Source organism: Tenrec ecaudatus, chromosome 14, assembly GCF_050624435.1.
Source record: "Tenrec ecaudatus isolate mTenEca1 chromosome 14, mTenEca1.hap1, whole genome shotgun sequence".
Lineage (NCBI taxonomy): Eukaryota > Metazoa > Chordata > Mammalia > Afrosoricida > Tenrecidae > Tenrec > Tenrec ecaudatus.
The window spans coordinates 60,461,347-60,488,502 of NC_134543.1; the positions used below are offsets into that span (position 1 = coordinate 60,461,347).

The window sequence follows — 27,156 nt, forward strand, 5'->3', positions numbered from 1 at the left end:
TGGGAACAATATTATAAGTGAGCCATCTTAGAAGCAGATCTTTCAGGTCTATGGAAACTTTCAGATGCCTGCTGCCCTAACCAACAGCTTGACTGCTAGTCAATGAAGTATCTTGAGACAAAAAAATAGTCAGTTAAGCCACTTTTACATTCATCATCACAGAAACCATGAAATAACAAATATTTGTTGTTCTAAGCCATTGATGGTTGCTGAGTAAGGCTATGGGTAAAATTTAATGGACAGCCGTATCGGCACTAGAGGAAAATCTATATGTAGAGCCAGAAAGTTTCACATGACTACAATAATAAAGTAGAAAGTATAGCTAATAAATTACGTGATCTGTAATGTTATTTCCAGACAAGAAGTTGAAGATAGTACCACCTGATTGCTTCTGGGAGGTACAGTAAAATGCAAGAGGAGAAAGCTACACTAAAGAAAGGATTATTAGACAAAAAAGATAGAATTTGTAGGTTTTGAAAAGTCTCTGCCTCTCCTGATAGCAAACAATGCAAAAATTAAAAAATGGCTTCCATAAAAAAAGAACAAATGGCTTCCAGGCAAAGATACATCCAGAGGACTAATAAGAAAACAAGATGTAAAGATGAAGCTAAGGGATAGTGCTAGGTTCTCGGTTAAGACCGCAGAAAAACCAAACGTAGCATCTCTGAGTTCCACTCACTCAAGACAAAAGTCCCTCTAGGCATTTTTAGAATGGTTCTCGCACATATTTTCAATTCCTAAGTCTTTTTAGAAGCTTATTATTAACATTTCTGTCTCCAGATTTGTGGCATGCTAGTGCCGACAGAATGAATGTCTCCAAGATTTATAGAAGACCAACAAGATTCAAGAAAAGTATATTGCTGAAACACATTCAGCTACAATGGAAAGAAACAGTACAAAATGATTGTGGATTTCCAAATATCTACCAAAAAGGAAGCAGACTGAGAAAATGCCATAGGTGCAAACTGTAGAGAGAGATTATTCATAAAGGCAAGATTCCAAGGGGCAGAGCCTAAAACTGAATTATTTCCAAGTGTCAGTCCTAATAAAGGAAGGAGCATCTGATGTGTGCCCACTGGATTCCAGAACCGCTCGGCTTCCACTGCCTGAACAAGCAATCCTGCACACGAACTTTCCAGGCCAGCCAAGACTTCAGAGCAGGAAACCCCCAAGCAAACTGCGAGCACAGCCTCACAAGAAACCCGAAACCGGAATCTCCAGTTAAGCAACCCAAGTTCCTGACCAACATAACCGATAAATATTTGCTATTTTAATTCACTACTAAGTGTCTTGCAATAATCTATCATAGTCTGTTGCCATTGAGCTGATTCATAAGGACCCAAAAGAACAGAACAGAACCGCCCTATCGAGTTGGAGTGGGCCAGTTTTACAGACTGCCCCGTCTCCCCCCGCCGGGCAGTGGGGAGATGATCCAACGCCGACCCGTCCACACTAGTCAAGCATTCACGCGGGCACAAGGTCCAGCGAGTAACCAGATACACATAACACGTCTCCTCGTATGTGGTGCCAAAAATACACTCCAACAGATACACCTGAATGCTTCCTTTCTGCAGATAAGCATTCTAAAATCCTATTTGTTTTCCTTTTTTCACTGTCTTCTACGGAAGCCAGAGCTAAATGCAGTGCTTAGTTCTCGTAAACAACCCGACCCAGGAGACTTTTCATTTTTAATTAACTATTTGATGTATCCATGTGTGCATTTATGTGTAGTAGGTGGAGCACAAAGTACTGCGTAAACATTCCCCAGTAACTTTGCTGGGGCCCTCCAGTGTCATGGGCTGCAAGTCGGGCTGCTAACCAAAGGGTCAGCAGTTGGCACTCACACGACTGGCGATGGATGAAGCTGTTTGCTTCCGCGGCGATTTACGGCCCCTGAAGCACTAGGAGCAGTGGGACAGGGTCGCTCCAAGTCAGGGGGTTTGGTAGCTTTTGGGGGTGGTGCTAATGTCCGTGCTTCAATCCTACTCTAAAGATTAGTGGGGCGAAGCACCTGGAAGCAAAGCCGGGCTATCTGCTTCTGGGAAAATGGCAGCCCAAAAAAACCCGACTGAGCAGTTCTACTCTGAAAGACCTAGTCACCTTAAGCCAGAATTAACCTATCAGGAACAGGCCTGGTTTGGTCTTTTAATACTATTAGAAAATTAGTTAAGGAATATTTGTTAGAATGTTATATGTTTATATAGATGTATATGATGTGTGCACACATACATATTTACACATACACAGGCATCTTCGTGGCACAGTGGCTACCCAACAGGTTGGCAGGTCATCCCCACGAACCATTCCATGGGACAAAGATATGGCAGTTTGCTTTGATAAAGAATTGAGGTCTTGGAAATTTTATGTCCTAGAGTGTCACTGTAAGTCAGAACTTTTCAACACAACAACTTGATATATACTGTAAAATCTGAAAAAATGACACTCAAATACTCTCCACTAAAAAGAGATTTAATAAAAGCAGAAAGATTATACCTTGTCAAAGGAGGGAAATCCTCAAGACCCATAAAAGCAAAGCAGTCCTATCGAGCTCTGGCTTCCACGGGTTTCCCTGCATATATTCACGTGTACACACAAATGGGGGCATGAAACGTTCACCAAAAAGGCTAATTAAAAGAATAAAATTTTCCCACAAACTTTTTGAAGCCTTTGTACATAGCAAAACAAAAAACATTATCAGCTTATGTTTTACACACAAGAGCTAAAGCCAAATCTTATATTTCTTTTGCATTTTAGTGTCTAAGATCATACCGTTTCCATGGCATGTATACATAAAATACAAGTATTTCAAATAAATCTTGTATTAGTAAACATCAACTTAAAGAAAACAAGTATGAGGGGGCCCCAAAAAGCTCGTGAAAAAAAGGAAACTAAAAGATCATGGAATTTCTCCACAGCTTTCTGACGCCCCTCACACATTAATCATCCAATTCATATGTACTACACCGTACATTGAAAAGTGGCACTATCTAATGTGACGCGTGTTTCTAGAGTATTCAAAAGAAGCATGTGTTTTTGAAAGATGAAATCTTACCTTCAACAGAATCGTGATGGCCTGGATGCTGACTGACGTGTTCCCTTCTCTGCCCTTTTACTGGGGAGAGTCTCGAATCAGAGTTGGAATTCAATGTTTCTTTGAAATTTTGTCGCTTTGCTTTTACTTTAGTGAAATTTGGTGTTTTATGTATTTCCTCTCTCATCTTAGAAAATGAGCTTAACGTATGTGACTTGGGTAGTGGCGTACTCATTGACGTTTCTCCTACCGGCAAAGAAAACTGAGAATAACCAGGGGATGCAAACTCTGTACTTTTTGCTGCCACTGAAAACATTGCACATTTTGAACTCCGCTCATCTCCACCTGGTGACGTAGTAGTGGTTTCATTTCTAAAACTTTCAGTATGATCTTCTGGTATCAGTGCGTGGCTGAGAACATAATTTGCATCACTTCTCTCCTTAGTACCTAAAAATGTACCAGGTAGATCATTTAGAAATCTATCCTTATTTTTATCTGGTGAATGTTCTCGTATCTCATCAGAATCTTGGCTATTAAACCCTAAATCAAACGTAACAGAGAATAAATCCTTAGAGCAGTCAAAAACAGATTCCGCATTCTTCTGTTTTTCCTGCTGTTCACCTCTTACGCCTTCATGAAATTTCCAATTATTATTATCACACACGATCTGATCTTGGGACTCAGAATTACTATCTGACAAAAGTTCATCAGAAATTAAGAACTGAGATATCAACGCTGTTTCACTTGCAGTAGTTTTGTCTGTCGTGCATACAGGTTTGCATTGGCTGTGACAGGGAGAAAGGTTTGTGTCATTAAATTCCGTACTGACCTCGTCAAACAATAGCAAGCTCTCATTCTGATCGGAGGACAATCTTGGGAAGTCACTCTCATCATTACCATGACTCTGTTCTTCAACAAAATTCCCTGAAGGGCCTATGTTTCTTTCAGCATGATTGTTCGGCACTAAATTTTTATCTTGAATATCTTTATGTACTTCACGGTCATAGTCAGAGAAATTTGATACATTATAAATGTTATCATCACCTGTACCATGATGGCAACTTACTTCAGAAAGGTGATTAACATTTGAGGAGGGTACATTGAGTGAATTCAATTCTAAATTCCATTGAGAATTCACGGCTGAAGGTGACATCAAACAGAGAGACTTATCATTTTGTAAATGCTCTGTGTAGGGGAGGAAACGCGAGTTCTTGATCGAACCCCTTGAGATCTCTTGTTCCAAATCTGAGAGTCCACTGAGAGGGGGGGGCGAATGAGATAAGAACTGTTCCACCTGAAACAGCACCTCTTTTGTCAAGGAGGGCCACTGAGAAACCGGATCATCTGTTCTAGCTCCGTAGAGCTCTTCTTCAAATGGGAGGAACGAACTAGATGAAACAGATTTTTCATCGCTGAAACTATTATAGCCAGAATCTGAAAAGTCTCCTGTAAATGAATGAGACTTATTTGCCAACTGACACTCGGGTACTAACGCGCCTGTCCGATTCACAGCGCTCTCGCTGGCAGCAGGCACCATGGCGACGGCACCATCTGCACCCGGGGACGCTTGGCTACTTGCTGGGTCTACCAGAAAAGTGTTTTCAGCAGCAGAATGCCCTCTGGCAGTCAAAGACTGAACAAACTCATCATGGTCTTTTGGAAGTTGATCGGGGGTCACTTCTTTAAAATCGCTGCTCTTTATAGAAATAATGGTGGTGGGTTTGATGTGACGTTGTTTAGAAGTTTCGGCACATTCTTCATCACAATCTGTCACTAAGGACGGACTGCCGTGATTTACAAAAGCCTTTGAAGATGTCTTGTTATTACTCAAGGTGCCATCAGCAAAAGGACTGTATTCAGTCCTGGGGACACTACATGTTGAGCTAACATCTTCCATTTTTAAGTAGGAGTTCATTTCCAGCTCATAGCTACATTCTCCCTATAAAAAAGAAAAGCGTAAGTCACAGAAGGATGAAAGCAAAGCCAGTTCTATGAGATGTTTGACAATATGTTAAGACAGTTTCTAAGCAATATTATTTCACCTAGATAACTTTAGCTTGTCATTTGTCTTAATTATTCTGATAAGTTAAACAGGATTATAAATGAGCCAACTGTGAGTTATTTTTTATTTATTTTTATCCCTTGACTAAAGCACAATTAACTCTCTGCAGAAAGAACAAGTTTAATATTACATACAATAAGAATAAACTTACTGGTTTGTTTTTTTAATTTTAACATTTAGTTGAGTAAACAGCTAGTTTCCTGAAGATAGTAACACCATTAGATATTTAAGAAACTAGTACATAATGAAAAATACTTAGAGCCACAAAATCAAACAGTGCCATTTAGTCAGTTCTGACTTCTATAGACATATGCTAAATTTACTCTTTTGATGGAAGTAAAAACAGCTTTTAGAGCCTCTCAAAGAATGGTACATGCAGATCTCCTAGGCTGTAAGTAGCTTGGAACACACATCTACTTTGAAGAAGGCTCCCAAATGGTGCATCCAGCACTCCTGTAGTAAGTGTCTGTGTTTCACTTCTCTCCAGATTGGTAGCTAAAGCCATCCACTATCCTCCTTCCTTAGGCCAATTCCTCAAGTCTTCTCCTGCTCAGGGACTGAGGGAGTAACTCTGCAGTTAGGATATCCATGATTTAGTAACACAAACTACCCACTTAGACACTTTAACCTCTCAGACCAGAGAGAAAGGGGCCTGAGACTCTGTGGCTAAGTGTCCTGACTGTGAAGACACTTATTGATCATTTACTAGTAAAGAGAGCCTTGGAGGTGACTCCGACTCGTAGTGACCCCACTGGACAGGCGGGTGAAACAGGCTATAAACCTTTTCAGAAGCAGCAGGTGGTGCCATCTCTCTGCCTCAGAGTGGCTGAGGGAGTCAAAGCGGCCATCTGCTGGTTAGCAGCCCAGCCTCAGGGCCAACGGAGTTTCTACGACTAAAGTTCCAGCCTTCCGAATTCCTCCTCCAGAAGGAAGCAAACAGATGGCTTTGGGTCTCTAGGAATAACTAACTGTAGACCTGGTGTAGGCACGAAGTGTATCTAAGCAGAGAAATTGCCAGAGTCCATATACATTTAAAGGAAGTGAGTTTCACTGATTTGGATTTTGAAAAGCAGTCCAAAACGTAGGGTTTGCCCAATCGCAACCTTCAGATCTCAGTCAAATATTCAATTACGATGCTTTTTCTAGAGATCACAGGAAAACTATGAAGCAATAATTCACAAACTAGAATTTTAATTTCTGACATTATTTTAAATTAAGTAGTATTTGCACTGGTCTGATGACTAGGATAAAAACATTGCAGTGGTATTTGCACTGGTCTGATGACTAGGATAAAAACATTCAAGGTTAATGTGAGCTATGCCTGTCTTCTAGTGTGCACTGTAACGCCTCTCTCAGAGAGAACGCTTTATCAGCTTGTTGTTCACCAGTGTCGCCTCAAGGACGAGAGCCGTCTAACACATTGGAGACCCCCCAAAAGTCTGTATGAATGTGAGGGCAAAGGTTTTGCTGGGATCTACATTAATTACTTTATTCACGTGTATTTTGAACAACTAAAAATATAAATCAGAGCTATAACTACGTACTGGTTATTGTTCTTTTAATTTTCACAACAGTTCTTTAAAGTTGTGAAATGTAGTATGTAACATATATAAATTATTAAATATATCATAATCATCTCCATTTTACATAAAACTAAGGCACAGAGCAGTTAGTCAACTTACACACACAATTAAGAGGTAGACTTGGGATTCTAAGCAAGGCATTTTCAATTCACATTCATAATACATTCACTAATCTCACTTTCAAAGAAAAATTAAGAATCAATATTTGCCTACCTTAACACTACGATACAAGACAGATAAATTATGTAATAGATAGTACTTCAAATAAATTGCAAGCTAACAAAAATCCTGAATTGGCTTTACAAATCATTTTCATAAATCATTAAGTATGTATAAAGGCCAACTCTGCCTGGACTATCAATATTTATAAATGATAAACTTCTTTTAATTAATTAAGTCTAATTTTGATTCAAAGGCAGAAAACTAGCTCCTTAAAGAGTTTACAAAAGTTGTTTAGTAAAAGTACTTCCAGGCACAATTATATACAATAACAATTAATGACTTCAAATGAGGAAGAATCTAGGTTAAGTATTCTAGTTTAACGGTCACACTAGCAAGAGAAAGTACCAATACAATCTTACCTCTTCATGTCGCATCCCTTCTATCATTTGCATAATGCTTATAAAATGATGGCATCGACTTGAATGGTCAACTTGATGGGTAGGAAGAGGATGGTCCTGCCACACTCTCCATTCAGAGAGAGACAGCTGACGAGTTCCAATGGCTGGTTCTTGAGCCTTGATTAATGATTTCGAAAAGTCACAATGATATAGACACACACACTGAGATTTCATAGATGGATTATGAAGAATTACCAATACAGATAATCAATCTAAACATAAAGTAAACATTTGAATTCATTTAGGTACTTCAGACTAAAATCTGAGGAGAAAAAAAATAATTTCATAAAATCTATAAGTGCCCCATTGGGAGGTGGGAGCGGGGAGGGAGGGGGAAAAGAAAAGAGGACCTGATGCAAAGGGCTTAAGTGGAGAGCGAATTCTTTGAGAATGATTGGGGCGGGGAATGTATGGATGTGCTTTATACAATTGATGTATGTATATGCATGGATTGTGATAAGAGTTGTGTGAGTCCCTAATAAAATGTAAAAAAAGAAAAAAAAAAGAATGACGAGGGCAACAAATGTATAAGAGAGCTTTGCTCAATTGATGTATGTATGGATTGTGATAAGAGTTGTATGAGCCCCAATAAAAATATTTATTAATTAAAAAAAATCTAAGTGCCCTTTTAAGTATATTCTGAAATAATTTACGTGAGTTACTACTAGAACATGTTCCAGCTTATATGCTCCATGCTCTAAGAAAATATTTAAGAAGATAATTCGCTCCAAATATACTATTTTGCTAGATTTATATTCTACAATCTAAGAGGAAAGCATGCATAACTTCTCAGCAATACTAGTCCCAACTCTTCATGCCTACTACCATTTCTCAGTCTCCGTGTTAGTGAATAAAATACAAATTCTGATAGCCATATATTTGAAGTTCATAAAACTTTCACAGAAAAAAATTGCTGAAATTGTTTTCCCACCAATCTAGGCACACATGCAGCTCATGATCAATTCTCTGGTCTTTCATTACTTTGCCAATAATATATTCCTACTAGGCAAGCTAAACAATAATATCTGATTTAGTTTGGGGCTATAAACGCAAAAAAAAAAGCAGCTACACAAAAATGCTCAAAATAGCCATATTTACACTGGTAAAATAATTGAAGACAATCCAAAAACACAAGTAAGCTAAGGAATAATGCAGAGTCAAATGACAATAAAGTTGATTATGTCAGTACATGGATATATCACTTATACTGTGAAAAGTATAAAGGAAAAGCAAGAACTTATGCAAACATATCACAATCATACAAAAATACATCTGTAATAAGTAATATTTGAAAATGTGTATTTTAGAAACTTGGATTTTACTGATTATTTTCTTAAACTGGTTCATTTCTTAGTTTTTTAAGTTCACATTCTTGTCCGAAAATGTCTACTACTAAAGTGTAAACATCATAAAGAGCATCTGAAAACGTGTTCTACTCACTGGGCTGTGCTCCTCATTTCCCAGAGAAGGAAAATAAGCTTGAGGCAATGTTATCTCAGTAATTTCATCACTGTCCTTTAACCTATAAAGTCTGTTCCATAGTTTAAATTCTTCTTCAGATAAGAGCCAATCTTTCCTTGAGTTACTTCGCTTCATTCCTGAGAGTTAAAAAGAAGTAATAATTGAAAAGAGTTTAAAAAAAGTGGGGCAAAACACAAATGGAGCTCAACAGAGAAGCAAGAGGAACGAGAAGCAAGAGGAACAAAGCAAGTAAGTTCCCCAAGGAACCCCCAGAACAGACTGCTGGCTTGGAGGGCAGGACTCGGCACTTCATCAGACTCCATCAGAAAACATTCATAAGGGTCACAGACAGCATAGAATGTCTGAGGGGACGGATCTAGTACAATGTAGCTGAGAGGAATTACTGAGAGCCAATGAAGGCAGAACATGATAGTGGGATAGGAGCAAAGTAGAAAGAGAAAACTAGGAGGCAAAAGGCATTTTTAGAGGTCTAAATATAGGCATGTATATATACAAATATATTAATAAATAACGATATGGATATAAATCTATGTACATATCTTTACATGTTAAGTATTAAGGTAGCAGACAGTCATTGGGCCTCTACTCAAGACCTCCTTCAATGCAAGAACACTTTGTTCTAATAACCTGGCATTCTGTGATGCTTATCTTCCTGACACGATTGCCAAAGACAAAATGGGCACATAAGCAAGTGTGGTGAAGAAAGCTGATGGTGCCCGGCTATTACAAGATATAGCTTCTGGAGTCTTAAGGCTTGAAGTTAAACAAGCAGCCACCTAGCAGGAAAGCAAATAAGACCACATGGAAGAAGCACACCAGCCTGTGTGATCAGGAGTATCAACGGGATCAGACAACAGACTTGAGAAGACCCAAAACAAACAATCATATTGATGCCAAAAAGGGGGGTTGAAGTGAGACCAATAGCCCATCTGTAGCCAACTGGACATCCCTCACAGAAGGGTCACAGGAAGAGATGAGTCAGGGAGGGTGCAGTATAGCACCAATGAAACGCACAATATTCCTCTACTTCTTAAATTTTTCCTCCCTTCCACTCTCATGATGGCAGTTCTGTCTTACAAACCTGGCTAGACTGGAGCATGTACACTGGTACTGATAATAGCTATCGAGACATTCCATGGAGAACGTAGAAAGGGGCACTGATCACAATGATTAATGCATAACACCCCCTCCCCCAGGGAATGAACAGCAGAAATGTGGGTGAAGGGAGACAGCAGATGGTGAAAGATATGAAAATAATAATTTATAGTTTATCAAGCATTGATGAGGAAAAGAGGGTGGTGAGGGAGCAAAAAAAGAGGAGCTGATACCAAGGGCTCAAGTAGAAAAAAAATACTTTGAAAATGATGATGGCAACATATGCTACAAATGTGCTTGATATAATTGATGTAGGGATTGTTATAAGAGCTATAAGAGCCTCCAATAAAATGATTTATAAATAATTTCTATTTTAAAAATTATTTGTCTTGGACAAGAAAATAAAAAAATAAATAACCCCCAATGCATGAAAAATATCTATTTAAATGTATAAAAATGATTTTTCACATAGAAAAACCCCTGCAAAATGAACACAAAATATATACTTATCAACTCAAACTGTTTACTCCCCTATGCTAAATCACTGATTCTTTTCCTTAAAACTATTATTCTTCATCTAAAAGTACTCCTGCTTCTCTCACTTCTTTGAAAAAACTAGTGTGCTCTTCTTCCTAAGAGCTAAATGTATTCCTGGGCAATCTTTCAGTGATATCTTCTCTTGGATCCTCTCTATCTGGCGTACTTAGTTTCCAATTAGGCTGCTCACCGCTAAGTTCATAGTTCTGAGGAAGCAGCTCTGAGGCAGGAAGATGAAGCTTCCTATTCCCATCAAGATGTCTAGTCTTGGAAACCCACAGAGGCACTAGGAGTCAGAAGTGACTCTTGCGATAGTGAGTTTTGGTTTTTGGAAGACCCAGCAGAAGCTGAGTCAGCAGCACAACCTACCAGTGAAAACCATCTTCTTGGTTCCATCATAAGACACTGGACAGTCATCTGAGCATGTGGGGAAAGTGCTAAGACCAAAAAGGATTTCTGGCTTGACTTACACAGATGGCACAGGTAGGAGCAGAGTGAGCACGAGTAGGGGGAGGAATAAACACACTACTTTAAAAAAATAGTACAATAATATTTTTTAAACCTTATAGAAAATTAATCCTTTTTGGCCTTCATAATACTCATACAGGAAAATCATCAAGCTCAAAAGAATAAACAATATAAGCCAGGAACTCTGGTCTAATACAGGTGTGTAGCAGTTACATAATCTGTCAACTTGTAAAGGCGTGGAGTCTAGCCTGTCAATCAGGTGATAGTCAGCGAGGCCTCTATGTGGGCATGGCATTCTGCTGACGATTCTGGAGATTCCTGCCTTAATTCCTGGAGGTGGGACACACACTTTCCCTGTGCGACGTTCCTGTTGACAAGCCACCTGGAGCTACGCTGATGGAGCCAGAGCTCTGGAACAGGAGGAGCCACGTGGAGACCCATGCCAGCACTGAGATGCCACCTCCACTGGATCCACAAGACTTTCCACCCACTGGCCTGTGATCTTCCTGCATTCGGCATCATTGCATGAGTTGTGTAAGTCTGAAGAGGAAAATTTTTAGACTGGTATCGGACATATGGGTTGATATTGGACTTATGGTCTTGATCTGGACTGGGCTGGGATTTCTCAATGTAAAATTGCTCTTTTATATAAACATCTTTCTTACACACATCTAAGTGTAGGTGAATTTGTTTCTCTAGTCAACCCAGACTAACACAAGGTGAGGGCAAAAGAAGGGGCGTGGGGGAATTTCAAAATGACTACTGATTAAGGAAGGGAGAATTCTGTCTGAGTTATCCCCAAATACTGTATATGAAAACTTTAAATAAAAATAGCTTGTTCATGTTTTCTCATGTATAAAATAACAAGCTTGAACTAAACGATTTCTCAAGTGTCCTTCTGCCAGAAGTGAAGAGACCTCCCCAGCCCTCCCTCCCTTCACAGTGAGGAGCCCTGGTGGGTAACGGGTTATGTGGTGGGTCGCAGTTTGAATCCCAGTCATTCTCGGGAGAAAGACGAAGCTTTCTGCTACTGAGAAACCCAACGGGGCAGTTCTACTCCGTCCCTATAGGGTCACTATGGATTGCAATCTACTTGATGGCGGTGGGTGTTTCTTTAAAGTATTTCCAAGAGCACCTAATATTTATAAAATCTTCCTTTAACCTACAATTTTATTATTCTTCTGGTAACACAACATTCATTACCATCCAGTCAATTCTGACTCATTGTGACTACAAGCAGCTGCGTAGCTTTACAGCAGCAGAAATCAGCAGCGTTCTTCCAAGGAGCAACTGGTGGTTTCAAACTGCTGACCTTGTCAGTAGCAGCTCAATGTGTAACCCACTTCACCAGCAGAGCTCCTTAGTGTTAGCTCCTTGCTAACACAAATGGCTACCTCAATCACTAGGTAAATCTAGGTGAACTGCCAAAGAGTGTTTGGGAAATGGTGCTGTCCTCTTCTATAAGGATAAGGGTAAGAGTAATTGCTCTCGAGGACATGTATGCACAAGATTATAACTGCCGGGTACAAACAGAACAGAATTTCTTTCTCTCTTGTTACGAGGTTAGTGAATTATCTGTACTGTGCATTAGAATTGGGTTTAATGTTTATTCGAGAATGAAATGATTTTCTTTTGTTCATTTTGGGAGGAAGTTTTCTGCGTTGGCAGAGAATTGTTAAATTTTTCCCAACACCGGGTTTCGCGTGTTCTCGGTGCTGCCAACGTGTCCCTTCCTTTGCACTTCCCAGAGACTGCCCAGAGCACCTTAGGATATACACTGAGTTTTTAAAAGGAAAAACGTTCTATGAAGATATGATTGCCTGCTAATAGCAGGGGAGCAAATTTTGCATTTGACATATGCCTTTCCTACCCTGTTATTAATAGATCTCTTCAAATAATATTATGGTGCCTTTGTTGTGTTCGTTAGGCACTGGGTTACTAACCACAAAACTGAATTTCAAACCCACAAGCTGCTCTGCAGGAGAAAGAGAAGCTACCTGGTCCTGGAAATATTCACAGTGTCAGAAAGCCTACATAGGATCACCGCGAGTCAGAATGGACTTGTTGGCAGAGGGCTGGGTGTCACACATGACTTACGCTGTAAGTCCTGAAGAGGCTTCTGTGGCTCACAGACACTGTGAGTGATGGCCATTTGGTGTAATTTTGGAGTGACTCCTTCAGGGACCATTCGTGGGCTTTCTTGGTAAAAATGAAGCACCTGTCTGTTACCTGAAATAGCTTTATAAATAGTTCTTTTGTTGGACTGACTTTGATTATAAGTCTGCAAAAACAAATATAAAATGTCAAACTATATTCTTTCTAAGATAATTATTTAACCATATCAAGCAATTAATAGACTAGTTTGGGTTTCTTTGAAATACAACTTTAAACCCTTAAATAATTAGAAAATAGAATTTTTTGCCACACTGAATCTTAAAACATACAAGTGAGCCCATTTGATGAGGCATGGTGAAAATTATTTTAAAAGCCATTATTATAAAAGCCACTTGAGTAATAATATCACACAAGGAATATCAAATTATCTAATAGCATGTTATTTTTGAATGAGGTTAATAAGTATTTTTTTTTAAAGTGAATTTCCCTATTCAGCTTGTTACTTCATCTCTGAGTACTTCAGAAAATCAGAACGTATCATACAAAGTTGCAATCAGAATTAAAGACAATGTACATAAAGCATTTAAAACACTGCTAAACAGTGTAAGTACTCATTAAATGTAACCCACCATTGTCATTATTTCACAAATAAGAACACCAACACCTGAATTGAGAAGTTAAGAGATCTGCTTGAACTAACCCGATTTCCCTGATAACATACATGGTCTTTTCCAAGTTGCCAAATAGAGCATATATTTATATCATTTTATGGCTAAACTGAATACACTATAATTACATCAGAAGAATTAGGGAAAAAAATTCCTTTTCAGGATGATTTAAAAAGTTATATTAAAAATATCAATATAGGGGAGGTGGGTGGGTGGGAGGAAAAAAAATTTTTTTTTTAAATATCAATATGTGAAAACTATCAGAATAAAGAAACTATCCTCAATGTAAAGTTATGTATTTAGCCACAGAATTAGTTCCTGTAAGTTAGACTTTAGGTAACAAACACATAATAATTTTATGTGTATTACATTTAGAAGGGTGTTTTATCCTAGATTGTTGAGACGTACAAATGAAATTCAAGTCTCCTATTATTTAGAATAAGTATCCAGGAAGCTCTTCTGGAAAAGGCCAGAAAATGTTATAGACTTTGCACAGTATTCTTAGCGGTGTGCATATTCTGTCCTCTTCTTTTTATTTCCCAAGCCTTTAAAATGCAGAAAAACATTCTTAACACACTGTAGTTTCAAAAGACAAAAAACAGAGAGGTCTTAGAAGCACAAGAAAATAGTAAAGCATATTCATGCTTGTACTTAGGAGCTTTGAGTTAAAACCAAAGTACTAATGCGTTTTATTCATATGGATATGAATTGTGGAATTGAATCAGGTCAAAAATTCCCCTTAATTACAACAAAAGTTGGAATACAATAGAAAACTGGAGGGGGCGGGGTGGGGGTGGGGAAGGAGAAGTTACAAAATAATCCCTGATGAAGTTTGGACTTTGAATGACAAAAGGTTCACATTGCTCTAATGTCAATTAATAAATCACGGTTCTACAAGCCAACTTACGTGTTCTTCTCGTCCTTCAGAGAGAATGACCACAATCCTGCCTTTACGTTTGCGGCCAGTTCTACCCATTCGTTGTATAAGACGGATTGGGCTCTTCTGGGCATCAAAACATATTATAAGATCAACTTCTCCTATATCCAAGCCTTCTTCACCAACACAGGTAGAAACTAAGGTGTTGTAACCACCATCTCGAAACTGCTTCACTACCTAAAATTAAAAAAGTAATTTTAAAGTAGCTAGATTCAATTTGATAATTATAAATGAAAGCACTTTTACCATTCTCTCAAATATGGTAAAATAGATAAAACATAATGAAGTATACCACTGAATAAGAAAAGAGGTCACATAATGTCAATGTAATCTACAATCATTTTTAAAAACAGAGTAATCCTCATTCCTTTGCTTTAAAGCTATGGTGCTAAAAGAGCTTCCTATCAATTTGCACACAAATGAGAAGTGTCTGAGGTTTCTTTTGAGCATCAACAGAAGGAAGAGGAAAGGAAAGATTTCACTGACTTTATCCTGGACCTAAAGTCCCTTTGCATATGTCTAAAGAGTCATATCTTCCCTTTCCTACAGCCATCCTAGCATTTCTCTCTTTAATGAGACCACAACAGCAGGAGAATGAGTTAAAGGAAGTCAATGAAGCGTCCTCATATGCATCAACACTAACCTTGCAAGCTTATAAATGGTAGTGTGCTGGCGGTGCTAGTAACTAAATGATAGTATCAACAGATGGATGGAGAACTGTAGCAAAATTAAAAGATGGTATTTCAGAAGAATCAGTCAAGCTTTGGATTAATGCCTTTATTTGTGGCTATTAAAATAAAAGAATACCTGGAAAAAATGGCCAAAGTGAAGAAACAGATACCAGGCCTATTACATAAAAAATAAACCTCGGGAGGAAATGATAAGGGAGCATACACAAAAAGGAAATATGAACTCTTATGAAATTATAAAAAAGGAAACATGAACTCTTATGAAATTATAGAAAACAGATAGGGACCCATCATGAATGACCACAGGGCCCTTTAAGACCAAATAATCTATTCCTCTACAAGTATCAAGAATAAAAAATTATTTAAATAGATGGAAGAAATTAAGTAGCTTACAATAACTACTATATGTAAGAACATGCTATGTGCTAGGTAGCACATTGAACGTTTAATACATTAGTTACTATTCCCAATGATCATGAGATAAATATCACCATCCCAATCTATTGGATAAGAAACTCTGGATCTGAAAAGTTAAGGCATAATCTTAAATTCTAAATAATTATTGCAGGATGTGAATTTAGGTAATACCCCAAAAGTGTATACTATTAATTCTTAAACTAGTTCTAGTATTAAAAACAACTTTAAAAATAATAACAAACAAACTTCTCGTGTTAAGGTTTTTATAAAACACTGTAGTAGCGCTGATTTTCCTTTAAAATGAAAAACTTTAGCATACAAGGAGAATCGATGATTAAGATTAAAAATTAAGACTAATCAATTTCCTTTGGGAATCGGTAATGGAATTAATCCAAGGAAAGGATGACTTAATATTACCTGTAAGTAGCTTAATAAAATTGATGTCCTTTTTTTTTGCCCAGATCAAGAACAAAAATTGGGCCACGGCACTAGAGATGTAAAAAAATGAAAGTCAAATAATTTCCTTTGCATTTAACATGCATAAACTAAATTGTTATTTGTTTGCCCAAGATTGATATAAATCTATCTAGTTTGAAAAACAACTATCAACCTATCGTTATTTAATCACTAACTCCTTTCTCTGATACCAAACAACCAAACTGGCTGCCACCATACATCTTCACTGGAGCAGAAAGCCTCATGGCTCGGCCTTGGAAAGACAGGTGGTTCCTGATGGATGACCTTGCAGTCAGAAGTGAACCAATAAGCCATTATACCACAAAAGGTCTTTATGCACATGTATGGTCAAGTGTGAATATTCTCTGAGTTCAATTTCTTCCTATTAAATTCTTAGTTCTATATTGTCTATAAAGTCATAACAAATTAAATCAATAGTTGAGTCTTCCTCATAAAAATGTAGAGCGTATCATGAAATATACATATGAAGCAGAGAATCATCAGCTGTTAAAAATGGCACTAATGAAAGTCTTTATTTCTACCTTACACAGCTGACTTTAATCTACCTTTCCTGCCTTTGGGGAAAAAAAGAAAAGAAAAAGGCAGGAGAAGCCCCACAGAATAGAAGCTGCATCTTTAATTTTCAATTCCATATGATCATTTATTAAAAGACTTAGTAAAAGGGGGCCTTATACCCATGTCCCTGGTAATGCTTTTAATGAATGCCTTTATGAATGTCTATTAAAATAAAACAATAGCTGAACAAAATGACCAGTATGAAGGTAACCAATGTAGTTAATTTTCCAATTAATTCTCATAATACCAGATTTCATAACAATTATTCTGAATGCTTAAGAGAGGGAAACAAGAAAAAAGAACGAAAGAGAAAACAAAATGTCAATGTTTTGAATTAGAATTAAATGAGTTAGAGAAAAACAAGCTCTATCGATAGATGGATGGATGGATGGATGGATGGATGGACGGACAGACGGACAGACATAAAATTGCCTATTCAACATCTCCTTTGAAACGTAATACATCCACTTTTTAATCAATATTACCTCACCAGTGCTAGCCCCATGCTTCCAATGTCTATTAAGAGGCATTGCTATTATTCTGGGCTGGCAGGCTGAAAATCCTCGATAATGCCTCCTCCCAAGTTTGCACGCAATCCATTATCAACTCTTGGGAAACATCTCTCAAGCTCAAGCTCTTTCAACCATTCCCACACCACCTAGCAATCTTCAGATCTTTCCTCGATTACTCCCACAGCCGCCCTGTAGCAGCTCAGAGACAGGGTCAGGCATTATGGGGGGTGAGAGACCTAGAACTCTTGGTGATCCAGGAAGCAGCTTTATCCGCAACTCTCAGAGGCCTCCACACCAACTACCTCAAGACCAGCAAGACTGACCTCATGCCCTTTCTTTGTGTCGGCACTAAATCAGCCCCAAACTCCAGTTTTTTATCCCTTGTCTCCCAGACTTAACCAGCTCCCTATATCCCCATTACTGACTTCATTTCCTATCTCCCCTAAACAAGACTTGCGTTTTAATGCTTTAAGCAGCGGGTTCTCAACCTGGGGGTCACGACCCCTTTGGGAGTCAACCTTTTCATAGGGTCGCCTGATTCATAACAGAAGCAAAATGACAGTTATGAAGTAGCACCGAAAATAATATTTTGGTTGGGGGTGGGGGGGTCACCACCACATGAAGAACAGTGTGAAGGGCTGTGGCATCAGGAAGGGTCGGGAACCCCTGCCTGAGGGAAGCCTCCCGGGGCCCCGCTCTCCCTGTAGTGGAGGCTGCTCTTTCAGAAATCTCACCACTGGGCCTGAGGTAGCAGGTGTCTCTCTGCTTTTCTTGCCAATTCCAAACTCTGCTTCCTAACTCTTCCCCAACTTACCCCTAACATCAGACTGCATCACAATACCCCAAACGTCATCATCTGCTAACCCAGCAGTTCTCAACCTTCCTCAGGCCGCGACCCTTTCATACAGTTCCTCATGTAGTGGCGACCCCTAACCATAACATTATTTTCCTTGCTATTTCATAACTGTAATTTCACTACTGTTATGAATCGCAAAGTAATTATCTGCTAAATATTTTCATTGTTACAAATTGAATATAATTAAAGCATAGTAATTAATCACAAAACAATATGTAATTATATACTGTGAAATATTTGTTTTCTGATGGTCTAGGCGACCCTGTGAAAAGGTCATTCGACACCCAAAGGGGTCGCAACCCACAGGTTGAGAACCACTGTCCGAACCCAACAGGTCATACTCTCTCAATCCTATAATAGTTTAACTCCTGGCCTGATTTGAGTTTTTCCAACATTAATTCTGTCAGAATTCTTGCTGATCTCAGTGTTCCACAAAAGTAGATCATTCTTCCTGACCATGAAGTCCCTGATCGTTCTCCTACAATAAGGTAGCACTTACTTCCTACGCACTCTCAGGATCAGACCGGAGACTTTACCATGAATAATGGCTATCCTTCCAAATGGAGACAGATGGGGCTTTCTACTCCCGTAAAGAGTTACAGTCTCAGAAACACAAAGGGGCAGTTCTACTCTGTCCTATAGGATCACTATGTGTCAGCATCGCCTTGATGGCAGTTAGTTTGATTTTTTGGCTGTTTTTATCCTTTCATAACTTGTTGACTAACTGCAGGTCAGCAGTTTGAAACTACCAGGTGCTTTGTGAGAAAAAGATGGACTTTTAACTCCCATAAAGTTTCGCTTTCAAACATTGACGGGGCAGTTCTATATGGCCCTATAAGATCACTGAGTCAGAGAATCTCATCATAATCTCGATTTATCATTGCAGTCTCCTACATTACCCACCTCTATTCTTACAGCCCTCTAGGGCAGTGGTTCTCAAGCTTCCTAACGCTGCGACCTTTCATAAAGTTCCTCACGTGGTGGTGACCCTCAACCATCAAATTAATTTTGCTACTGTGATGAATCGGGTGACCCCTGTGAAGGGGTCATTTGACCCCCAAAGGGGTCGCGACCCACAGGTTGAGAACCGCTATCCTAGTGTCTCAACCCTGACAGTTATTTGACACCATCAGTACATAGAATGCATGTACCCTACCATCTTTTCATTTAGCCTTTAGCCTGACCCCGCTGCATAGAAACTCATCCCTAGCTCCTTTCTTACTTCACATTCCCCTGGCCAATGCCAACACTGGTTATACTTAACACTAAGCAGATGGCCAAAAGGACATGTGCTTACAATATGAGAATTAAAAGATGAATGCAGATATCACCTTGCTTCATCTCATTTTGGAATGTGCCTGGCAGACAACTCAAATATTTCATGAGCCTGCACATGTGCACAAATATAATTGCATAAATTGATGTTTTAATGAATAATTTTGAAAATGCAGAATCTATGAATATGAAGGATTGACTGCCAATTCCACTGTTTATTTAACATCTCTGTATAAAATAGTGCCACTCAGAATACTCTGTTGAGTAGAATCAAATTAGCCAGATATAATTAAATTCCATTTCTATTCTTCTACCAACTACACTTGAAATAATTCCAATTTAAATCTATTCAATTCTGTTCCTAACTGCAAATGGAATATTTCTTCCTTTGTCCCTAACAACTAGAGTAAGGTCAGATTTCACAAAATAAAGTGCATAATCTTCCAAACTGTCTAGTCTGCCTCAGAAACCGGTCAAAGGCAAGCTCCCAAAGTCTCCTCACTTCTGACTTGCCGGCTACAAAGCCTAGACTTTCCCTTACTTACTTACTAGTTACAAGCTCAGGAGTCCCTATTCCCACCTCTCTACTGAGCTGCAGACTCACAACTCCCTTGGATTTGATGGACAATTCACAGAAGTGAGTCACAAAATTCAGAGGAAGAAATATAATTACAGTTCACTTGTACGAATAAAAGGCACAATTATAGACACATGAAGCAAGGCCTAAGAGGGTTCCCAAATGAAATCCCATGTCTTCTCAAATATACCGTATAGACTTGAGTATAAGCCGAGTTTTTCAACACATTTTTTATGCAGTTTTTGTGGTAAAATTCGGTGCCTCCACGGATATTCGGGTTGGTTTATACTCGAGCATATGCAGTACCGTTATTAGAGGTTCTACACACACTATGATCTCATTGAATGGCTGCAGCAACTCTGCAAAACGTCCTCGTAGAGAAGGAAACAGACGCACACAGAAGAAACCTGAAATGGCAGCGCAAGGATTCGAATGCCACTGTCCAGACCCTTCGGATCAGCCATTCGAATTTATTTTAAGTTTCCAAGCCACAAAGATGTTTTCTGGTCATTAGAAATAGACCGATATTTATTTACATATCTAGTATAAGATCTTCCTTTATGAAATAGCTGCTTAAGTGTCAAGCCTATATTGTTTTATTTTCATCACCTCCAAAAAGAATTACCTGCAGTTGCTCCTTCTGGGTGAAGCCCTTCATGCTCTTTGCTGAGGAATGGCCAACAAAAGTCATCACTCTAACCAGCGGCTGATGTTGGAAAAGCATGTCTGCAATTTCCTGGACGCTGTCTCTGAAGGATGAGAAGACCATAACTCTGCTCTCGTGACATTTCTCTGCAGAGGTCTTACGAGCTATAGAAGAACAACAACAAACCTGCAGTTACAAATATTTGAAAAGAAGATAAAGAATTTGTTTGAACGACAAGATTGAAACGACATTCATGAATCTATGACATCTTGACCCTTTCCTGCTTTGCCCTCTATCACCTCTAATAATTTTAATAAGCTTGTTTTCTTATCTCTCGACTGTCACAAAATAAAATTCTAACTAAATCAAGTAAGACTTACCTGAATCACTTTTGACAGTTCATTGCACTCACACATGAGTTCTGCTAACCCACTTCCTTTACATACAGACAAAAGCCAAGGTGGGATGGGAAAGAAGAGCCCATGGAAATGCTAAGTACAGTGAGGAAGTGAGAAGAGCTGCTGCTCCATTCTAAGTAGGCCACAAATGTCATAAATCAAAGCCAATGTCCTCCATAAACTTGCTCCCAGATGATAATAAGTTTTTAAAAACATACTTTAAGAAAGAAAAAACTTATAAAGCTAATTTTAAAAGTCTGCCTCCTCCTTTCTGGCCTCTAAACATACAATCTTACTCCAGGCAGTGGCATTCTGTTACTGAAAACATGATACTCTTATATTCTCCCAAATTACCTGCAGATTATACCCTCCAAGCATTCAAGGCTATTCCCAGGACTCAGTACCTGACAGGCAGTGCTGTGGTTGCTGGTGCTGGTCAATTTCCAGTCTTAGCGACTCTCTGACAAAATAAAATTTCCCCAAAAAGCTTCCTAGTTATAACAGTTTTTACTGAAGTAGATCTCCATGGATTTCTCACAGAACTGCTAGGCGAATTTTTATTACCAATCTTTTGATCAATAGCCACCACTGATTAACCATTGCATCACCAGGATTATTTGGGAAGTAACAGAGTACATTATTAATAACATGACCTCCCAAGATGGGGTATTTACTCTCTGGGTAAGATACAACCAAAGTATTTAATTTCTTCAGCTTTAGTTTCTTCACATCTAAAAAAGTAAATACTACTGCTCAACTAAGAATTCAGTGAAATAGCAAATAGCTCTGTGCCTTACATGTGGTAATTGACTATGACTGCCTTGGTGGGAAATTTTTATGGTTATTTCTTGAGGTTTTTTTGTTTGTTTTTAAGCTTGCTTAAGACAATCATTTTTATTCTGCTATAGAATTCATATTATTAATCACTCTACGGTAGGCAGTTAGAAGCTACCACTTGGCTACTCCGTCAGAGAAAGCTGCAGCAATCTTCTTCCACAAAGATTTCTGCAGGCTTGGAAACTCTATGGGGCAGTTACCTTCCACTCTACTCTTTTCTCCTCGTAGTCATAACTGATCCAATGGGAGTGAGTATGGATTTTGATAATCATCATACATGGCATGTTATTAACTGATTTAATCTGCATAGAAATTGTGAAGATTAAATGACACAATACATATAAAGTTAACTTATCATACGTAGGTAAAAAAGTAACACTTGAAGAAACAACCTTCACAAATACAGTAATTCTACATAAACCTACTCTGATTATCAAAGAATTAAATGACAACTCCTGCCCAAAGCTATCTTCATTGGAAAGACTCAACCTGAGCTTCATTGCTCTGAAGTGACATATCAAAGTAATGAATTGATTTCCATATTGCCAATAGATGCTTTTTGTTCATTTTATCAACAAAATTCCATTTTTCCTAATAAAATAGGTTCTTCCCTTAGCTTGCCTTTCACTTCACTTGTCTGGTTTCCCTCTGCATCTCCTGTGGCTTTTCTTCCTCTATCTAAACTCATAGTGTCAGTATTATTTAGGACTCTACTCTGGGCCGCATCTGTCCTAGCTGTCCCATGCTGCTACTCCTGTAAACTATATCCCTAGTTTTCCCCACTTCTGAGACTCCCCAAAGAATCTATGTGCCTTTCCTCATCCCAATATGCTTCTCTCTTTCTTCCCTAGGTACTCCCTAATGTTCCCTTGGCTCACTGAATCATCTGCAAATACACAGGGACTTTTAAAAGTTCATGGAAAACTTTCATTGACTTTAAATTCCCTTCTTCCATGAACCTTTGAAAGCCTCCCCATACACACACATGTATGACCCCCTTTTCTCCTCATGCCTACATCCAAACCAGCACAACAAAGGTTGTTGCTCCAATTTCAAGGTATAAGAGGCCTTTTAAAAGCGAAAAATTCTACTTTTAATTCTACTTTTCCACAAACTTTTTGAAGTCCCTTCTCTGTCTGGATTCTAAGCACTTCTCCCCATGGCCACTGACTGCCTCTGTGCAAGCCACCATCACATGGCAATCATCCTGGAGTTTACACGCTAAAAGTTACCCCGCGTGATCTTTTAAAAATCTAAGATGATCTCATTTCAACACACATTCATAAAACAAAAGTCGAAGTCCTGACCTTGATACGCAAGTTCTATGAGAGCTAGCAGCTCCTGACCACCCTTCCCACATCCCATGACTTCTCTTAAAGCAGATCACCAAGGAGACTGTAGCTGAATTCTAGGTGCCATTTATCTGAATGTTATTTGAATGTTACCACTACCCAGGGGCTACTAGGCTGCTTATGGATCTTTAATCACACTACTACCTTAGGGCCTTTTAGATCTGTCCCACTCTCTGCCTTGACTAATTCTTCCTCAGAAACCCACAACTCTTACTCCCTCAACCCCATGGATGTCATCTCAAACATCACCAAAGAGACGGGTTTCCTAACCACTCTGAAAAAGCACACGTCTGTGAATACCCCTTTGCATGTTTTATTTTTCTGTATCATTTTGGTATATATATTTTCTACTCTGTTTCCATGTACTTACTCTTCTTTTGCATATAATACGTTATTCTTAACACCCTCACTCCTCCCTGTGCCCACACCCTCCCACAATGTCTCCAGAGCTTTTGTAGTTTCATAATCAAGCACAATTCAAAGACCACTTTCCTCAGGAAAAGTGTTAGCACAAACTATCGAGTCAGAATGTTTAGCTTTCCTAATACTGTATATACTCTTGTAAAAGCTGAGTTTTTCAAAACATTTTTAATACAGTTTTTGTGTTAAAATTAGGTGTCTCGGGGGATATTCAGGTCGGCTTAGTCTCGAGTATATATGGTAATTTTGTCTTGTCTTGAAACTAATAAATATAACTTACCATTCCACGATTTGAAGTGTTCAACTACGACTTCTTCTAATTTTTTTAGCTTTGGATGACTATAGAAAAATTTCTCATTTTTATCTCCTGGGGGGGAAAAAACACAAAAACTGATTTTACTTTTCCATACTCAATTACATTAATATTTTAAGTTATCTTTTCTGTTCAAATTAGACACATTAAATTTTAGTTATTGCCTTTTAAAAAGATAACACATTGTTGCTTTAAAATGATGTTTTTTAATGAAAATTTCATTGAGAGATAATCCAAATAAGAATCAGCAACAAAGAAAAAAAGGAAAATAAATACACATTTATGTTATAAATAAACGTTTGGCTACTCTGAAAATTTCCCCTACCAACTAAACTATTGCCATCTATTTATAGTTTATGAAGAGCTTGTTTTTATATTAGCTCCTATCATAACTTACTGAATAAAATCTTTTAAGTATTTAACCAGTTTGTTTCTAGAAAATTATAATAGGCATGTGTAAAAATGGAGCAAAATGTTAGTTTAATCTTGTTGAAAGGAAAGAATATAAAATTTCAAAAGAGAAGCCAGACCTTCGCGGGCGGCAGAACCAGGGCCGGCTGACGCGCCGCTTGCACGTGCACACATGCTCTCCAGGTGGCGATAGAGATTCATGAAGTCCTCATTGCGGCTAAGTTGGTTTTTTGCCCGAGTCATTCCTTCAGAAATTAAGAAAAGTTTTACAAATAAGTACAGTTAACAATTACCATTATCAAACTAATTTATTAAAAAGTTAAAATTTAGCAATAAATGCAGGTTTTCAAGTTAAACATAAAAACAGTTTTTTTATTCGTTTTACACACATATGTATTAATAAATGGCTTCCTTTTTTCCTGATTTTTTTCATGAACAAACCATTTTACTACATAATTATTCTATTGTTTCTAAAAGAAGCATTTTTCAGTAATCCAAAACTGTTTTTCCCCCCCAAAACTGTTTAATACATGTCATTAACCAAAATGATAGCTGTCAATATTTTAAAAAATAATTCCACACACTTTACCTTTAGTTCCATCCATAATTCCACAGAGGAATAAGTATAATGATTTCATTCCCATTTGCTGTAATAATTCATAACCATGATATAAACTAATACAAATGGCAAACTCTCCTTCAATTATGCCTTGTTGGATTCCCTAGAAAAAGAAGCATGTCAAATTTAACCAGAGAAACAAAACTACATGCTTCCAGTCCAACTGATCATGCCAATACTCAGTGTAATAATTAGAATATAAGAGCTAGGAGTCAAAGGGCATTCATGGAGGTCTAGACAAAGACATGTACATGCAAATATATATAGGAGGATGGGGAAATAGATCTATGTGTCTATATTTATAGGTTAAGTATTAAGGTGGCGGAAGGACCTTGGGCCTCTACTCAAACACTCCCTCAATGCATGAATACCTTCTTTTATTAAATTGGAACTCTATGATGCTCACTGTCCCGAAACAACGTCTGGAGCCAAAGTGGGTGAACACGTAAATGTGGTGAAGAAAGCTGATGGTGCCCGGCTATCAAAAGAGATAGTGACTGGGGTCTTAAAGGCTTGAAGATAAACAAGCGGCCATCTAGCTCAGAAGCAACAAAGTCCACATGGAAGAACACACCAGCCTGTGTGATCGAGTGGTCCCAAAGGGATCAGTTTCCAGGCAGGCATCAAAGAACAAAAAATCATATCACTGACTGCACACCTCCATGATAGGATCGCTGAAGACAAATGGGTGCATTAGCAAATGTGGTGAAGAAAGCTGATGGTGCCCGGCTACCGAAAGAGATAGTGTCTGGGGTCTTAAAGGCTTGAAGGTGAACAAGCGGCCATCTAGCTCAGAAGCAAAAAAGCCCACATGGAAGAAGCACACCGGCCAGTGCGATCACGAGGTGCCAAGGGACCAGGTATAAGGCATCATGCAAAAAAAAAAACGATATAAGTGTGTGTATGTATGTGTATATATGTGTATATGTAGATGTATATATATACCATATTAAATGAAGGGGGAAGTGCAGAGTGGAGACCCAAGGCCCAAGTGTCGGCCAATGGAGATCCCCTCATAGAGGGGTTTAGGAGTGGAGATGGGTTAATTAGGGTGCGAGGTAGTATCGATGAAGAACACAGCTTTCCCCCAGATCCTGGATGCTTCCTCCCCCCAACTACCATGATCCGAATTCTACCTTGCAGGGCTGGATAGGACAGAGGCTGTACACTGGTACATATGAGGGCTGGAGGTACAGGGAATCCAGGGTGGATGATACCTCCAGGACCAAGGGTGTGAGGGACGATGCTGGGAGAGTGGAGGGTGAGTGGGTTGGAAAGGGGGAACTGATTACAAGGATCCACATGTGACCTCTTCCTTGGGAGAGGGACGGCAGAGAAGGGGGGAAGGGAGACTCAGGATAGGGCAAGATATGACAAAATAACGATGTATAAATTACCAAGGGCACATGAGGGAGGGGGGAAAGGGGAGGGAGGGGAAAAAAAAAGAGGACCTGATGCGAGGGGCTTAAGTGGAGAGCAAATGCCTTGAGAATGATTGGGGCAGGGAATGTATGGATGTGCTTTATACAATTGATGTATGTATATGTATGGATGGTGATAAGAGTTGTATGAGTCCCTAATAAAATGTAAAAAAAGAAAAGAGGAGAAAAAAATGATTAGGGCAAGGCTGTACAGATGTGCTTTATACAATTGATGTATGTATATGTATGAACTATGATAAGAATTGTATGAGCCCCAATAAATTGTTAAAAAAAAAAGAGATCTACATTGTACCCGTTGTGGAAAAAAAAAAATAATTAGAATATAATTGATATTATCATAATTACTCCTTTATGTACTTAGTAATTAAATTTAATGTCATGTTATAGGCCACAGAGTGCCAATATATTTTTCATATAAAATCTCTCTTTATTTTTTAATTCAATAAGAAACAACTTTTTTTGCTGTGGGTTAATATTTTATATAACAGTTTTACTGACATAATATACCACAAATTCCATAGTTTAAATACATTAAAACTATTTTAAAGAGTTGTACAATTATCACCATAATCAATTTCAGAACATTTTCTTCATTTTTATACCCATGAGCTCCCCATTTTCTCTCAACCTCCCCTGACATACCCCTAAAAAAACTATTATTCTAGTTATTTTTTTCTAAACAAAAAACTTTGATTGCAGCTTGTAGCAACCCTAGTCTGGGTTTCTGTGGCTCTGTATCTTTACTGTGGTTACTCGTCATTT

The 27,156-nt window shown here is 38.5% G+C and overlaps 1 protein-coding gene across 1 annotated transcript in view; it reads right to left on the minus strand.

The window, feature by feature from the left end:
* Positions 1–27,156, minus strand: part of FANCM (FA complementation group M) — a 54,096-nt gene that overhangs the window by 16,199 nt on the left and 10,741 nt on the right. Inside the window, exons 6-14 of the mRNA XM_075532106.1 lie at positions 24,923–25,055; positions 24,453–24,578; positions 23,890–23,976; positions 20,582–20,766; positions 14,569–14,775; positions 12,976–13,159; positions 8,737–8,894; positions 7,258–7,413; positions 3,053–4,970 (exon numbers count right to left, since the gene is read on the minus strand). Of these exons, the coding sequence (XP_075388221.1) occupies positions 3,053–4,970; positions 7,258–7,413; positions 8,737–8,894; positions 12,976–13,159; positions 14,569–14,775; positions 20,582–20,766; positions 23,890–23,976; positions 24,453–24,578; positions 24,923–25,055 (3,154 nt within the window). The remainder of the gene's footprint in view (positions 1–3,052; positions 4,971–7,257; positions 7,414–8,736; positions 8,895–12,975; positions 13,160–14,568; positions 14,776–20,581; positions 20,767–23,889; positions 23,977–24,452; positions 24,579–24,922; positions 25,056–27,156) is intronic.